This window comes from Pieris napi, chromosome 21 (assembly GCF_905475465.1).
Source record: "Pieris napi chromosome 21, ilPieNapi1.2, whole genome shotgun sequence".
Taxonomy (NCBI): Eukaryota; Metazoa; Arthropoda; class Insecta; order Lepidoptera; family Pieridae; genus Pieris; species Pieris napi.
In genome coordinates this window covers 6,351,911-6,368,254 of record NC_062254.1, presented here as the reverse complement: position 1 = coordinate 6,368,254, position 16,344 = coordinate 6,351,911, and the positions used below count along the sequence as shown (strand labels likewise).

At 33.8% G+C, this 16,344-nt stretch overlaps 1 protein-coding gene across 1 annotated transcript; it reads left to right on the top strand.

Annotated features, from left to right (window-relative positions):
• LOC125060359 (4-coumarate--CoA ligase 1-like) lies at positions 1 to 7,808 on the top strand. The gene is made up of 9 exons (XM_047665232.1): positions 1 to 166; positions 969 to 1,176; positions 1,842 to 2,151; positions 4,404 to 4,563; positions 5,103 to 5,242; positions 5,633 to 5,762; positions 5,958 to 6,179; positions 6,660 to 6,830; positions 7,415 to 7,808. The coding sequence occupies exons 1-9, from the start codon at positions 59 to 61 to the stop codon at positions 7,529 to 7,531; spliced, it is 1,566 nt and encodes a 521-aa protein (XP_047521188.1). The 5' UTR covers positions 1 to 58; the 3' UTR covers positions 7,532 to 7,808.
• Positions 7,809 to 16,344: the final 8,536 nt, after the last annotated feature.

Genomic DNA, 16,344 nt, shown 5'->3' with positions numbered 1-16,344 from the left:
TTTACTTACAAATCGTCTTTCGTTCCAGTCGTTTGGTTTTAAATTAATTTTTACGATAATGAGCTTATATGTTTATGGTGATAAAAATGTTGAAGTTCCTGCTCATCTTCATTTTGGAAAATACCTAATAAAACAGTTGCTTAAGGGAAGGGACACGATTGCTGTGGTGAGTATTAATAAAAAAATATTTGCTTATTTATGCATTGGTCATATATATTGTGTAGTAGGTATAATAACCATTATTATGAGCATCATTAATTTAAGGATATATTAACCGGTGGCAAGGATTATTGCCCTATTGACGCTGCTTACGATAAATAAATAGATAGTAAGCTCAGTACTAGTTAACAACAACAAAATGTTTGTAAAACCTATCCAAGAGGTTCATCCGTTTGGTATCCCAAATTGGGATGATATTTCAATGAAAATAAAAAAAAAATCTCACTAAGGGTTGTAGTGCCACTGGATTAATATTTTTATAAGTAATAAATCCTTTTCACTTAATCTTAAACAACTTTGCTAGACAAGTATGTCATGATAACCAACCTACTGTGCCCGACCTTTTAGATCGGCGGAAATCAAATTTATGATGTATGAGCTAAATGTTTGACGACTCATTGGTCTAGTGGTTAGTACCCCTGACTGCGAGTACATGGGTCCCGGGTTCGATCCCCGGCTGAGACGAGCATCGATGTGATGAGCATTTGGTGTTGTGCTTAGGTCTTGGGTGTTTAAATATGTATTTAAATGTCTATCTATCTATAATATGTATGTATATCCGTTGCCTAGTACCCATAACACAAGCTTCACCAGCTTAGCATGGGACTCGGTCAATTGGTGTGATTTGTCTTAAAAAAATAATAAAAAAAAAATTAAGACCACTGAGATATGGTTGGAGTCTAAAATATAATAACTATGCTACTAACGGTTTCAATTATTAGTACAAAATAATAACAAGTATAATATAGGAACATGCGGATACAGAAGAAAAGTTAACATACAAAGAGCTGTTGCAACATGCAGTCAATTTGGCCAGTGAACTGATGAAGCTGGGAATTGGAAGAGGAGATATTGTTGCTGTGGGTTCGGAAAAACGGAACACACTAATAATCACTATATTTGCTGTAATTTTTACGGGAGCTACCTATACTGCGTATGATTTGCATAGTGGAAAATGTATGTTTAATTTTTATTACACTACAATGTTTATGGACCGTAGTAGAACTACCCATTACATGCATAGTTCATGAAAATTAGGTCATCTTAAGTGACCTTGTAAAACTAGTTTCAATGTAGCGTTCGCGTCAGAGAGTGTGGCGGAGAGTTCCCAGAGTTCGTAGAACATTCGAGCCTAGGGGCACCATCTTTTGATCCACCCTTAAGGATAAGCATGTAAACCTATACTTATATAATACATAATATATGTTTCACCAAGAAATACCACCCGTATCACCTAGACGTCCATCGTTCCACAACTAAGCAACTTTTGCCGCGTACCTATGTGGAAACAGCTGCCCACTGAAGTATTTCCCAACCAACCATATGGTCCTTCAAGAAGAGTATCACTTAAAATCAGATGAACCTACTGCCCCTTTTGCATGTGTTAACATGCTTATAAATTAATACTTGATTCACCTTCATCATACATATACTCTAAACTGAATAGCAAGATCTGCAAACCAAAAATGGTACAGCACGAATTACTGAGTTCAGAAAACAAATCATTAATTATTAAATCGGTTTTTTACGATGAAACTAAGCGGAATCCCACATGCTTGCTGAACTAATATTCATATATAACCTTAACCTATAATGTTTTATTATTTGTTTACGAATTCCAGTTTCTCTTCAGCACAAAATATCAGTGGCTCACCCTAACTATTTCATATTTTCTAAGTCGTTTTGGGGATTGTACAATGAATTATTATCACCTGAATTGATGACGTTAATGACTTTCGACGATGAACCAACATCAGCGCATTCAATAAAGTCCTATATAAATAATGACGTTGATATAAATAGCTTTGAGCCGGGGGATGTGTTCGGGCAAATGGATATTGCGTTAATTCTTTATTCGTCGGGAACCACTGGACTGCCGAAAGGTGTTCGGTTAACTCATATGAACTGTATTTTAAACAGTTTACCATACAAGTAAGTGCTTCATATTAATCCGGTCAATTTAGACATCCAAGGTTACAAAAATTCCCACTTGGCTGAATATTGGTAGGATTGCTTAATACACTATTATAAAGGAAATGTGAAAAGTCCTCATCGATCCGGCACGTGCAAAAAAATTTACTCGGGGTCAAAGATCACAAAAACGAGTTATTCGCGATTTTCAGCAAAATGGTAATTTTTATCATATCGTTATATCTCAAAAACGGTGGCTCTTAGGAAAAAAAAGTATTTAGACATTTTTTAAAAACGAGTGTGACAAAAACCAGTTTTTCTGAACTTTGACCCCGAGTAAATTTTTTTGCACGTGCCGGACCGATGAGGACTTTTCACATTTCCTTTATAATAGTGTATTGAACAATCCTACCAATATTCAGCCAAGTGGGAATTTTTGTAACCTTACCCCTATTTTTAGTCTAATTTGACCGGATTATATGTACTGAATATGATTGATCCTTACAGATGTCAAATACAATAACGGCCTTACTAATAAAGATTTATGCACATCGTATAAGCCTGTTATAAGAAAAATGTTACTAATAATGTCTGAATTGACAAGGTTGATGTATACTGCTGTTATAACAAGTGTCTGGTTTGTATGAAGACTTGTACAATGCTTATACAACGCAGAGGCCTAGTTTAACGGGTGTATAAGACAAAAATTGCGTAATTTCATCTGATTTCGCGTTTGACAGCATTTTTTGACTGTTTAGTTCAAGGAAAGATTTAAGTTAGTAGATATTTGTGTTTGTTGAAAATAGATTTTATAGATCAAATAGAAGATTTAGATAATATTGATATGCAGCTAATACATACGTTTGAAGATTTGCCGCCTCCAAGGAAAGTCAAAGAACATACCAAACTCGGTGCAATCCGTTATTACTTTCGCATGGCGATTTCAAAACAAAATACCGCTTTTCAAAGAAGTATGTTATGAAGATCTGTGACAGAGTGCGAGCTGATGTCGAAAAGAGTACTAGAGGTGGAGGGTTTTCGATTTAGGTGTCTTCTTCATGGCTTCTCTGTGTCATTAGAAAATGCCAAATTATATATAGTAGCACTGGCAATCCTCCACAATATTGCTATTGATATCAAAGAAGACCTGGATGTTACGTTTGATGACACTGAGAATGCTCCAGAAGAACCAAGGCCAACCTAGACGCCCCCAAGCAATCTGGCTAGACAAGCTGCTAGAGCTGCTTTTATTGAAACATATTTTTAAGGCTGTTTTATTTACATAGGTGTGGGTAGTTAAGGACTTGAAATAAATAAAAAGTTGTATTTCATTTAAAACGGGGGTTTTATTTTTTTTATAAGTATATAATTATTTATTTAATTGCTGCTGTAACAATTTGAGCCTTAGAAGATGCTTCTGTCTAGCCCTTTCGTGAGCTTCGGCGAGTCGCTTCTGTTTGAGCTCATGTGTTTCAGCTATCTGCCTTTGTTTTGTTTCGTGCTCTTCCTGGATACACTGGAACACTACCGTGATGCGGAGTTTGGCACTTTCCACTATTTGAGATGCCTAAAAAATTATTTAAGTATGATCGTTGAGGGATTTTGAATGAAATAGTCCTTTCTCTATCACATTGATACTAACCTCTTCTAACTTTTGTACTGCAGAACGCGGCTTTTTATGTAAAATTCTAGTCCTCTTTGTCTGAGGTTTTGGAGTTTCTATTAGCTGCAAATAATAAAATGTTATTAGTATATTGAGTAAATGTGTATATAATTGCTTTGGTTGATAAAATAAATACAACTTACATTAGAATTATGAGTCGTATCAAAATTATTAAATCAAACGTCAATCAAACACGGCGGGTTGCCAGGGTAACAATAAATAAGGGTCGTTTTGTTATTCAACCAATACACATCGATTATTGGTCAAAGAGGAGTTTATGCCCTGTACAAGCTCTATTCACTGAATTACTATCACCTTGTCATAACGCATGTATAGTGATTTTTTATTAGTAAGACCGTAAGTGTTTAACGTACATAAGTTAATTGGCGCAAAGTAACTCTCAAGGACCCAACTAATGGCTAATATGTAGTATTTAACGGTAGAAGTGTTTTTGTAATCAACTAAATGAAACTTGAATACCAGTATCAGAGTTTATAAAAATAATGACACAGTATATGTGAAAGCACTGATTAAAAATCCTATTTGGAATTTTAGCGCTAATTCAATATAACTTACTATAAAGACGAAAGTAAAAATCTCTTTGTTCCAGACTGGACCGTGACATTACTAAAACAATTTACACGTGCGGAGAGTGGTTTCATAACTATGATATATTTTCCTTATACAAATTTATAAGTGCTGGAAGTACAATAATTTACCTCTCTGATGTTACTTCGCAAAGAATAGTGGAATGCATTGATAAATATAAAGTATGTTTTTTATTAAAACTAGTATATTTTACTTATCTACGCTGTGATAAAATGAAATGAAAAAAAAATTAAGAGGTGCCTTTGTGACAGGCGTGAAACGGTAGGATCAAAGGATTTAAAATATCTGAGAAATTTACTGAAAAATGTTTACTATAAAATAAAAATTATTTATATGATTGTATGGGTACACTGAAAATCAGTGTTGCTGGCAACTTAGAGTTGAGTTAGGCTAATTTTTTCTTAATTTATTGAACTCTTTAATCGCGTTTAATTTATTTATATGGGTTCTTGGACAATATTTTTTTAAAGTGTCGTTTTATAAACACAGTACAAAGTTATAAATATCCCCTAGCGTAAACTAGGCGTCAGCTAATATATATATATATATATAATTTGAACTCACACCTGCCAGTGTTAGTTACATATAAATAATTTAAAAAAAATGTGTTTAAACTGAAAGTGCAATGGAATACCGGCTTAACACTATAACTTGCTGCCCAGAAGATATGACTAATTTCACTCTTTGATTACTTTCGCAGATAAGTATGGCGATGTTAGTACCATACCTTATTGTCGGTCTATGTAAAGTGAATAATAACTACAACTGGGACTCCCTAAGAATCATTTATAATCGATCAGCACCTCTCCATAACAAAACAATTGAACAAGCTAAACAAAGGTACTACAATTGGATTAATTCTTGAATTTACTTCCGATATGGTTTTTTATGTTATTATTACAAAACTATTGCTAGGTGACTAACGGCAGAATCGATTTGTGGATAGCGGACAAAAGATTCCATACCAAGCTTCCCTCTTTGTTTTATTGACTGGATAATTATTGGTTTGCCATCGGCTTACACGTATTATTTCTATGTCTGTCACATTATTTATTTAAATCACAGATTGATAGCTAACAATAATGGGTAACTTGAAAAAAATCTTAACTATAAACAATCGTAACTTAAAATCAAAAGTCAAACTATTTAAAATCAAATCCATTTTTTTAATTGAAAGTATTTAATACAGATCGTTCCAAAGTATTCGTGTAATTAAAAACTATTCTCTAGATTTCAGAACGTACAAATTTTTCAAGGTTATGGTATGACTGAGTGTGGTGAACTTACATCTGAAACATGGGGTCATATGGGACCAAAGCCTGGAAGTGTCGGAATGGGTTCTCCAGGTATTATTTTAAAGGTAAATTACGCTTTTTAATTATTAAAACAGATTACTACCGGTAGATAGAAATATTTATGTATTTAATTATCACAACTCAACTGGTCAAAGTTCCAGTCTAGGTTGGAGGATGAGTATACCTTCCATCCTCTACACATTCCAACTCTTTCGTAAGTTTTTTTTAGGGCTATTCCTAATTATTTACATAAATTTTAGATTTCAGACCCGAAAACCGATGAAACGCTAGGTCCGAATCAGAGGGGTGAAATACGTGCTAAGGGTCCTGTTCTCATGAATGATTATATTGGAATAGATCCTGCTACGTATTTAGATAAAGATGGATTCCTTAAAACTGGCGATTGGGGATATTATGATAATGATAATTATTTCTATATAGTTGACAGGATCAAGGAAATATTGAATCATCGGGGTGATCAGGTGGGTACTGTCTCAGTAAATATTAAAACAGATCCGAAAACAGTTACAGAACCTTGAGGTGATGTTCAGGTTGTAGCACCAATGTTTTTATAGCAAAATAAAATTTTATAGCAAATATATATCGAGCCGTTTCCCGCGCTATTTAACTTTTATCTTGTTGCCGATTTATTTTGTAACTCTGATTAATCTCCGTCCAAATAAATAAGTTACTTTTAAGTTTTGAAAAAAATGGTCCGTGACTTAATTTATTTAACATAAGAAGACGAAAAAGTTTCATAATAACATAATAAAGGAATAAACAAATAAAGAAAATGTATTTTTGTGTTTTTGTCCATAATATCAAACAACACAAGACACAGGTCGGATTTTATTAAAGTCTGTATTTTAAAACTGATAATTACGAGTACTTTAATTATAATATATGTAAGTATAACATAACCAATTTATCTACGCAGGAAAAGTAGTAAAATAATGTTCTAGGTACCGCCTCTGGAACTAGAGACTATTCTACAATTACATCCAGAGGTCCTGGAAGCAGCTGTAGTTGGCAAATATGACGAGGTATGCGGAGACATTCCGACAGCCTTCGTTGTTCGTCAACCAAACGCCAAAGTGACAGCTAAAGAATTAATTGACTACGTTGCTACTGAGGTATATATATATTTTTATTTTAGGCTTCAATCAAATTTGTATAATCTTGAATCCAATTATATAATACTATATATGAGCGGACCTGACAGAGGTCCAGTCAAATTCTAAATATAAGCCATTTAAAGCATAATTGGTCCAGCTGTTTAGGAAGAGTTTAGTTAAAGACACACGCATAGAATTTTCATATATGTATATAATAAATTCATTTGTTTTTGGAACATTAGTAGATTACAGAACCATACGCGATACAAGTAATAAAAGACCTCTTCGGAAAACGGAAATTGTTATTTAAAATATGTGTTTTTTTATTAATTAATTAACTGATTCTGGTTTAAGCCGCGGTCTAATTACACCTGTATTTATCCTGCAATCTTGTGCAAACTATTACTCGCTGGACTTTAGAATTTATATATAATTGGAAACTAAAGTAAGTCTAGACGCCCGTAGATTAAGATGAAAATTTGAGGTCAAATTCTAATTACACAACAATATTTTACTCTTTATAATTTACAGTTTTTCTTTATATAAAATTCAATTCCTAAAGGAACGTTAAGTAATTTAAAATGCATATTCCAACGTTTCAGGTTCCATCGTTCATGCAGTTGGCGGGTGGTGTAATATTTATTTCAAAATTACCAAGAAATCCTCGAGGAAAAGTCCTACGCAATGACCTTAGAAAACTATTGAATGATAATAATTAACTAACTAAATGAGTTGATGTAACCACAACACATTTTTTAATGTTTAGCTTCGATTCCCAACAAATCAAATTCCGACATGTAATGTGGCATAGCAAGGTGGCTGATCACCTATTTAGTATTTAAAATAAATTTAGTTTTCTTATTTTTAGGCTTGCATGCAGAACAGGCTGTTCTCTCATAAGACGTCACGACATAACATTTTATTAAAATGTGATAATTACTGTGTGACATATATATTTAGTTATAATTTTCATGTTATTAAAGTCTCATTTTTATATATTGTCTAAAAACATTCATTTGAGCCCCAATTCAAACGCATGAATTTTTGGTATATTGAAATGTGTTTTAATATTTCTTAGAAAAATACATCGAAGTTATATGTGGAGGATTTTAATTCCCATAGTAGTCTGGACGATGAACCCTTTCCATTACAGGAATGATTAAAAACTATATTGACATTAACCCTTTTGAACCAGTGGAGGCAAACAGAAAATTCAATGATTATTTACTCATCGAGAATCACTGACCTGCCTATAGGAGTGCATTATTATTATAAGCCATTCCAAGTTTTAAAAAAACAAATAGGTGTCGACTCCAAACAGACCAATTAAAAAAACCAGTGGCGCTACAACCTTTTAGGTCTGAGCCTCAGATTAGTTTATCTGTTCGTGATCATTTGTTTTTTTCTCATAGGCAAGTAAACCAGCCAGATCAACCTTCTGTGCCTTACACTCGCCATCGCCTTTTGGGTCTACAGGTTTTGGACCGCCGGTGTTTTCACAATGTTCTCCTACGCCTTACGAGCTTAGTATTAAATGAGTATATTAACAGAAAGTCCATTGGTATACAGCCGGAGTACGAACCTACGATCTCAGGGATAAGAGTGGCATTCTGAAGCCACACAACTCTTTTACTAATCATTGGTACATATTTGGACCAATTAAACCTTGATACATTCAAAAATTCTCTCTTTAACTCTCTAATACCTCTCTTAAAAAATCTCGAGATTATTGAAGCTTAAACTTCAAACACGTTCTAAGGGCAAATGTTATATTAAATTCAAATAAACGAAGAAATCCTCCCTCATTTGAAAATCGTTACAAATGAGCAAATAATTGAAATATATTTCTTCAGCTACGTCGTATATGCAAGTGGCGGATGACGTGAAATTCATCACACAAGTTCCGCGTGGAAAAATTTTGCGTCGCAATTTTTTTTCTTCGACTATTAACTTCAGTAAAGTGAGGGTGACTGTATATGAAATTCAATCTTGCCTGTATAACAATTATGGCTAATAAGTAATATTATGTTGACTTAATTTTGTAGAATACTTAAACTAAGATTACCTATCTTCATTAATTAATGTTCATTAACAGTCTTAGTGTTCTATAATGTTTTATCACTAAACATAGTAACACACGTATCTGAAATGCCGCACTTATATTCACTACACTACACTCATTTTAGTAACTCAAAAGGTTTCGTCACGCCGCTGATTATGAAAAATAATTAACGAAAGAATTTACATGGCAAAACGACGTTTGCCGGGTCAGCTAGTATTAGTATATTTTTTTGCTATCACATATAAATATCTCTTTAGTCCTAAAGTATTTTATTCACAGGCTACATAGATCTGTTTGTCTGTATAACTTCAATGCAATAATACTTGAGTAGTATATCGATCAAAATATGAAAGCGCTATTCATTCTATCCGGTTACGGAAGCGTCTGGCTGTTGGCCAAATACAGAGAGGAGTCTCGTTAAGGGGTCACGGTCCTAATTTAGAAAATTCGATTTTTTTGGTACGGTTATGAAAATTCAACTATCCGCATTTTATAACGAAGAAATTGAACATTGTATTGGTAGTCCGGTCAATTTAGACATTCGATCATACAATTATCTATAAAAAATATAAATGAATAATTTTTTTCGTATGAGCCACCGTTTCTGAGATATAACGATTCAAAAAGTTGTAAATGTTGTTATCGTCATAATATTCACACGTTTCTACACCGCCTATGAGGTGTACTTAGCGCGTTTTTTAACGTTTCCCCATTCATTTTTTTATGGTAAAACTTACCGTTTTGCTGAAAATCGCAAAAAACTCATTTTTTTGACCTTAGGTCTTGAATGAAAATTTTCCATACACGGGTATGATGGGGAACTTTTAAATATTATTTATAATTATGTTTTGAACAATTTTACTGCTTTTCAGCTTGTTGGGATTTTATGTACCTTCACTCTAATTTTTTGGTCTAAATTGTCCGGACTATGGTCTGTATGTGACAGCTACGGATGTTCCTTACGACAACTGCGATCAGTATTAGCACTGGTAAACAAGGAATTTGAACGTAGCTTCTAAGCATTCGCATTCTGTTGAGTTGTTTTTTTGTTAATTATTTATGCACTTCTTGTACTTTACTCTCTGTAGGTGTTTCTTTTTAATTGTTCCAAATTAGGGTTGCCTGGAAGAAATCGCTTGTTAGCGATAAGGCCGCTCGTGGCCTAATAACTTATGTAACTTGCTTTTTTTATGTATATGTATTTGTATAAGGTAACGAAGTGCTATCTACACTACTATAGATTGGTTTTATTCTGTGAAATATTCCTACATCTTCTACAGCTACTACATTAATTATAATGAAAATTCAAATTTTATTCAAGTGATAATTTTATATTAACTTATAGTCTCGAGGGAGAGATTCACTCACCTAATTCTCTATCCAAAAATGCCAAGCTCGAGCTAAGAGGTCTTAGGTCTTACATTTTTGGGCATTGTGTTTCTCTAAATCTAGCTATTTTCGCCAACGCACTCAAAGTCAAAGTCAAAATCATTTATTCATATAGGTAACACATAGTACACTTATGAACGTCAAAAATAAATATACATTAATTGGTCCTAATTTTACATTTACTGCCAGTTCTCAAATCAAGGGCGTATAACGGAAGTGAAGAACTGGCAATAAACTCTCCGCCACTCTTTTTAATCGCCTTCACATGATTGCTATTACCAAGATTAATGAACATGAAAACGTGTAAGTGCGTAAATAATTTAATGTAATGTATAATTATTGTATTAATAATTTTAATGTAAAATTGCAATGCATAAAGATCTAATATTGTGTTAATCTGATTTTGTCGTGACCCATTGTAAGATAAGCTTTAGGATCGATATACAATGTAATTGTTATCGTATTCTGTTTATTACATTATGTAATGGTTCAACGCTCTATTTAAATAAGTAATGAACGGAATTTGAATAGGAGCCAAGTACCAACAATAGGGGTACATACTAGTATTATATTCACGTTATTTCACTTTATACTTCTTTTGTATTATCCTGTGAGACGTTTAATTTAATAAAAAAGCAGAAACTACAACTATAATAGTTGTAATTATTTTTCTTATATACATACGGAAGTGATCTCAGAGAACCCTGGTTTATTCAAGACGTTGATAGCAATATCCTGGATCATCAATTCAAACGATTTCCGTCTCAAATGAAATATCATTAATAGACGTATTAATGTAACGTATTAATACTTATTTTTTAATCACCATATAGTTACAAACTCTTTAATAAACTAAAAAATGTCACAAGACGTATTTTTTATACAACACAACAAGTTTAGTATTGTAACATTGAAATAATAGGTAACATATTTATACATTTTTTACACGCTTTATATTAGCTTCACCTGTATGTATGTATGTATGTAACCGACTCCTTCGGACTCGATTTTGACCCACTTTTAACGGACAGATTTAATTCAAACTTTGCGCACCTGTCAAAGATCGATGACAATGCAATAATCCGAAAAAAAAAATGAAAAAAATAAAAAAATATTAACTAAAAAATAAAAAATAAATAATAGTTTAAGCTCTGTGCCATATTTATCGTCTATCGAGCAACCTACGCTTTTTCACAATAAAACCAGTATTTTTTGTTAATTACCATTTTCAGCCTAAATTAGGAATTATTTTTCACTTTTTAGTTTGATGTGCTTTAAAAACGTGTTTTTTTAAACTATTATTTATATTTTTCTATGTATGGAAGTAACAACATTAGTACAAATCATATACTTGCTCGATTAGAAATTAAGAAGAAAATCTCCTCAATATTTCACGGTTCACAATCGCTATCATTCCTAATTTTCACGTAAAAACATTATATAAAATTTGTGTTTGCTTTATGAACTTATTTCACTCGCAAAGTTTTTACTACATATAACTGAATATAAAATGTTGTTAAAAATTTCAACTAAGTGCAAACTATAGAATAACTGTAACAGCGGACCGAACAGAGAAAAGCAGACACTTACAAACTTTACACTGAACTCAGCCACAGAGGAAAATAGATAAATCAGAAGTATTTTCTTTGTTGACCTCGGCATGAGATTTCTTACACATAATATTCATTTTCGTAAACAAAACTTTACGCTCTAATAATGTGTAGAAAGAGTAGGACTATTACTTGAATATTTACTACAGTACAGCAATAGCTTTGCGATTTAAGATTTGACAAACTAGTTTCGATGCTGATAACATCTGCGTTATTACGAGGAGGATCTCATATTGTGATACCACACTTGGTTATTAGTTTTTTTTCCTCAGATAATATACCTTATAATATTAAATATGTTTATTAAATTTTTACAATGATTTATTAGACGTCATGCGCCAAACAGACCCATGTAGAGTGGCTGTTTCAGCGCAGAGGAATCAGTCATCCACGTAGTTATGGAATGCGTGGCTGTGGCTAAACAACGTACAGAAATCGTTGGAGCAGTGAGGTCGCTTCGTGAATCCTGCGAAGTGCCTAGGAGTTTTCTGTACTTCTGGCAGGAGCTAGGCTGGCTTAGTTCGCCAGGACTTTACGCACAACGGACCTAGTGAGAGTCTAAGTGCGAAAACTGAGTCGACCAACCTTTAACCTTTTAAACGTCTTGCGCTCTTAACGAATAGCATTATCACGGGTCGACTTTTAATGTTATTTAGTAATATGTGAATCAAACGCGTTTTAATTCTAGTGTAAGCACTGTTTGTTCTCTATATAAAGTTATCTAATAACACTAACAGTTTTGCATAACTTACTAGAATTAGAATCTCGCAATGATATTATATCTAAATACGTACGTGTGTTACGCTTAAGAGTTTTAATTGACCAATGGACGGCCTTAATTCAACAGCTGAAATCTAGATTGAAATCACCGGTTCGAGCAAAACTAAAAGCGTATCTCAACGCTGTAACGGGATTTACCTAAACTGTAATAAAATTTGCATTGTCAATTTTTAAATGAAACGTATTTAACATTTAAATTGACTGGTTCTACCCAGGTTCTACCTCGAGGCAATTTAGTTCGTAGCTCTCGGTCCCTGCGGCATCTAATAGGTTTCTTAAAGGGAAATCGAGTTAAACAGGCGTGATTGACTTAATTGCAATGATCTTTATTGCCGAGATTAAAGAAATGCTTTGGGGTCGATTAAACTCGATACACAACCTTCTTATAGTCATCCGTTAAATTAAATGCTACGAAACGCATTGCCTGGTTAGTTAAAGACACCACAGGGCAGTGAAAAAACTGTTTTATCTTCCAATCACCGATGAACTTAAATCTATAAAAAATATAAGCTGTGCTCGTCTCGCGTCTACTCCGCGATAAAGCAATATACGGAAAAAAGTTTCAATGTTGGTGGACTCAGTTTCCGCACTTATACTCTCACTAGGTCCGTTGTGCGTAAAGTCCTGGCTAACTAAGCTAGCCTAGTTCCAGAAGCACAGAAGTCTCTTGGGAACTTCGCAGGCTTCACGGAGCGACCTCACTGCTCGGAGGATTTCTGTACGTGGGTAAGCCACAGCCACGCATTCCAGGACTACGTGGGTGACTGATTTCTCTGTGCTGAAACAGCCTAGCAATATACACAATTATTACCTTTTCAGTCGGTGAATAAAACTATCGTGTGGTGATTACTTAGCCCCAAGTCTGGACTCTGGAACGTATCCTAAGGTTAAAAAATCAACGGCAAGGTGATTATCCCACTTGTCCATAAAGAGAAAGCAGTCTGAGTCATAATGAAAACGTTGATGCTGTATTGATTTATTAAACCACCATTGAACGCTTGCGTACCGTATCGCCCTGAGGTAAATATCTTCATATATTTCGATTTAACACTGGCATTTCGTTTAATTCTTGTGGAAAATAGACGCCAACAAGTTCATTAATAGCTGGCACTTCGAAAATTGAATCGCTTAATCGCAGCCGTGTGGAGCGAGAAATCATTGGCAGTTTTAATCTGATATTGTGTTGTGGAACTTGGAACATTCTTTGTTCTTATTAACTTCGGAATACAAGTTTTATGCGTCAAAATATAAACAGTAAAACATATTATAAATCGTATAGTGTTTAAGTTTTATTGAATAGAGTAATTATTTACATAAATGCTCAAAGATAAGTGGAGAACAGAGCAGTAAGAAAGTCGACGTTACGACGTTACGGCGACCTTTGGTAAACAATAAGGAGACTAGAATTATGACTTTTTGTATGGTTATTCAAATGTATCTTAGGCAGTTAAGGAACGTATGTAAAATATATAACGAAAAAATAGTCCGGGTATACAGAGATGTTTTTTGACCTTTGAGTTGAGAATGAAATAGCAATTTTTTTCTGCATCCAAAATTCTTAACACGGGCTACACTTAATAAAATATGTAGCTACATCATAGCCGACTATATAACGAAAAAACACAACAACATTTGAATGCTGAAAAATCTTGGCAATATTTCTGCAACAGTATATGGCTCATTATTTGTATATATATATATATATATTTATATAGTCTAGCCCTAAATGCTGGCTGATGCTACCAGCCCCACCCTAGCTTTACATTTTTGGGAATAAATGGCCCGTCTAGGAGCCCTTTTAAACATCGAAACAATCAGTGTATGCCATACTATTTCCGTAGACAATATCCTAGACCATTTTATGAGTCTTAAATAGAAATTTATAAATATTATTTCTATTGTTATAGAAATAGTAGATCACAAACCCAGCTCAAGTTTTGAATGTAAAGGCCTCGCTTCAAGAGCATACAATATCGACGTTAAACTTAAACTAACTACCAAGTTATTGTATAACTTTCCGTCTAATTGGGCGTTTTGCCAAATTGTCACAAAGTTGAATACGTTTCGTTCTAAAAGAACCCGTTATTCTTCAAATATTAAAAATTGGACAACGAACAAAAAACGAAGTTTAATAAGTTTCAAAATTTTTATTGTCATTGAAAACTTTATCATTTGTCTAATAAGGTTTATTGAGAACTTTTGTTTTAAAAAGGGTGTTAACTATGTTTAAATTAATTTAAAAAGAAGTTGTTACTTTGTAGCGGCACTCAGTCAACGCGCTCATACAACGCGCTAATAAAATTATTCATATTTCATTATCCATTATTTAACTTCTCAGCCTTGGCTAGTGGAGCTTTCAGGCCGGCCACCCAGTAGCGGAATACAACCCTAGCTTCCCAACTTTTATGACGTTTATTTATTTAATGTGATGATGCGTTTATAATGTTATAAAAACGCAAATTATGTGAATTTAGTCCAAAACGAAGGACTGTGTTTGGCCAAAGCTTCGTTGCATTTAGGGGCCCCTTCCTTTATATTAAAATTTCCCAATCTATGGATTCTGAGATAGTCAAACTATACAGATACAAAGTCGCAAATCACATACCTACAAATAACGCTAGCTGAATTGAACTTCGATTTGAAGTCCAATTCCAGAGGCCTTACTAGGCTTGATTATCTGTGAATTTTTTTTAATAAAACGGAGGCTCATCTGCCCTGCGATTCTGTAACTCACTTCACGAACTCACACAGCGGTTTTTGCATCGGCGGTCATTTTATGATTTGGCATTCTGATAAACAATAAACTACAAGCTCCCACCTTTTCAGAATGCCAAATCATAAAATGACTGCTTCACGACTGATTTGAGAGCGACCGCCGATGCGAAAACCGCTGTGTGAGTTCGTGAAGTGAGTTACAGAATCGCAGGGCTGATGTTAACTGATACCGCCGTCCATTAACACTCTCAATGCCTGAGGGCTCGCGAGTGCGTTGCCGATCGTTTTTTTGGGATTGATTTGCTCCAGTTCAAACAATTTGTATGACTCAATACTTGGCGATTAAAAAGAGTAGCGGAAAGTTTCTTGCCAGTTCTTCTTACCCGCTCTACGCCCTTGACTTGCGAACTGGTAGTAAATGTAAATTTACAATTAATTTAACTTCTTTTTGACGTTCATAAGTGTACTTGTTTACCCATAAGAATAAAGATATTTTGAGTTTGAGTTTATGTTTTGCGTAGGCTACTTACAAATTTTAATTAAAGTAGTATATATACAGAAATATACCTAATGCTTGGCTGGTTAAGGGAACAAAGAATATATGAAATAGACAAATGTCACAAATTATTAATCCTACTAGCATAATGGTCCTATTTCGTTCTGACGTAAGTACGAAATCTGACATTTGTACAAAACAGGGAGAAAGAAAATAATGTGACGTAAAAGATAAATGATATGAGGAATAATGCTCGGCAATATACAATATCATTTATACGGATTTTTTATGTTCAAAGAATAGTTATACTCTTATGACCTAGAGTACTTTTAGTACAGAGAATACTCTATCCTCATGATGATATGATAGCCAAGTCTGAACACTAGGGTTATGCGTTTCACCCCCGGTCGGTGCAGTAATGGATTTTTTAATGCGCAATTAGTACTGGTTAATGATAAGGGGAAACAACGTAATGAAACT

What these genes read in the sequence shown, in the direction of transcription:
- LOC125060359 (XM_047665232.1), top strand. Translation starts at nt 59, where the DNA reads ATGAGCTTATATGTTTATGGTGATAAAAATGTTGAAGTTCCTGCTCAT. An exon ending in TGATTTGCATAGTGGAAAAT is followed by an intron (nt 1,177 to 1,841) that starts GTATGTTTAATT and finishes TACGAATTCCAG; the next exon opens with TTTCTCTTCAGCACAAAATA. An exon ending in TTGACTACGTTGCTACTGAG is followed by an intron (nt 6,831 to 7,414) that starts GTATATATATAT and finishes CCAACGTTTCAG; the next exon opens with GTTCCATCGTTCATGCAGTT.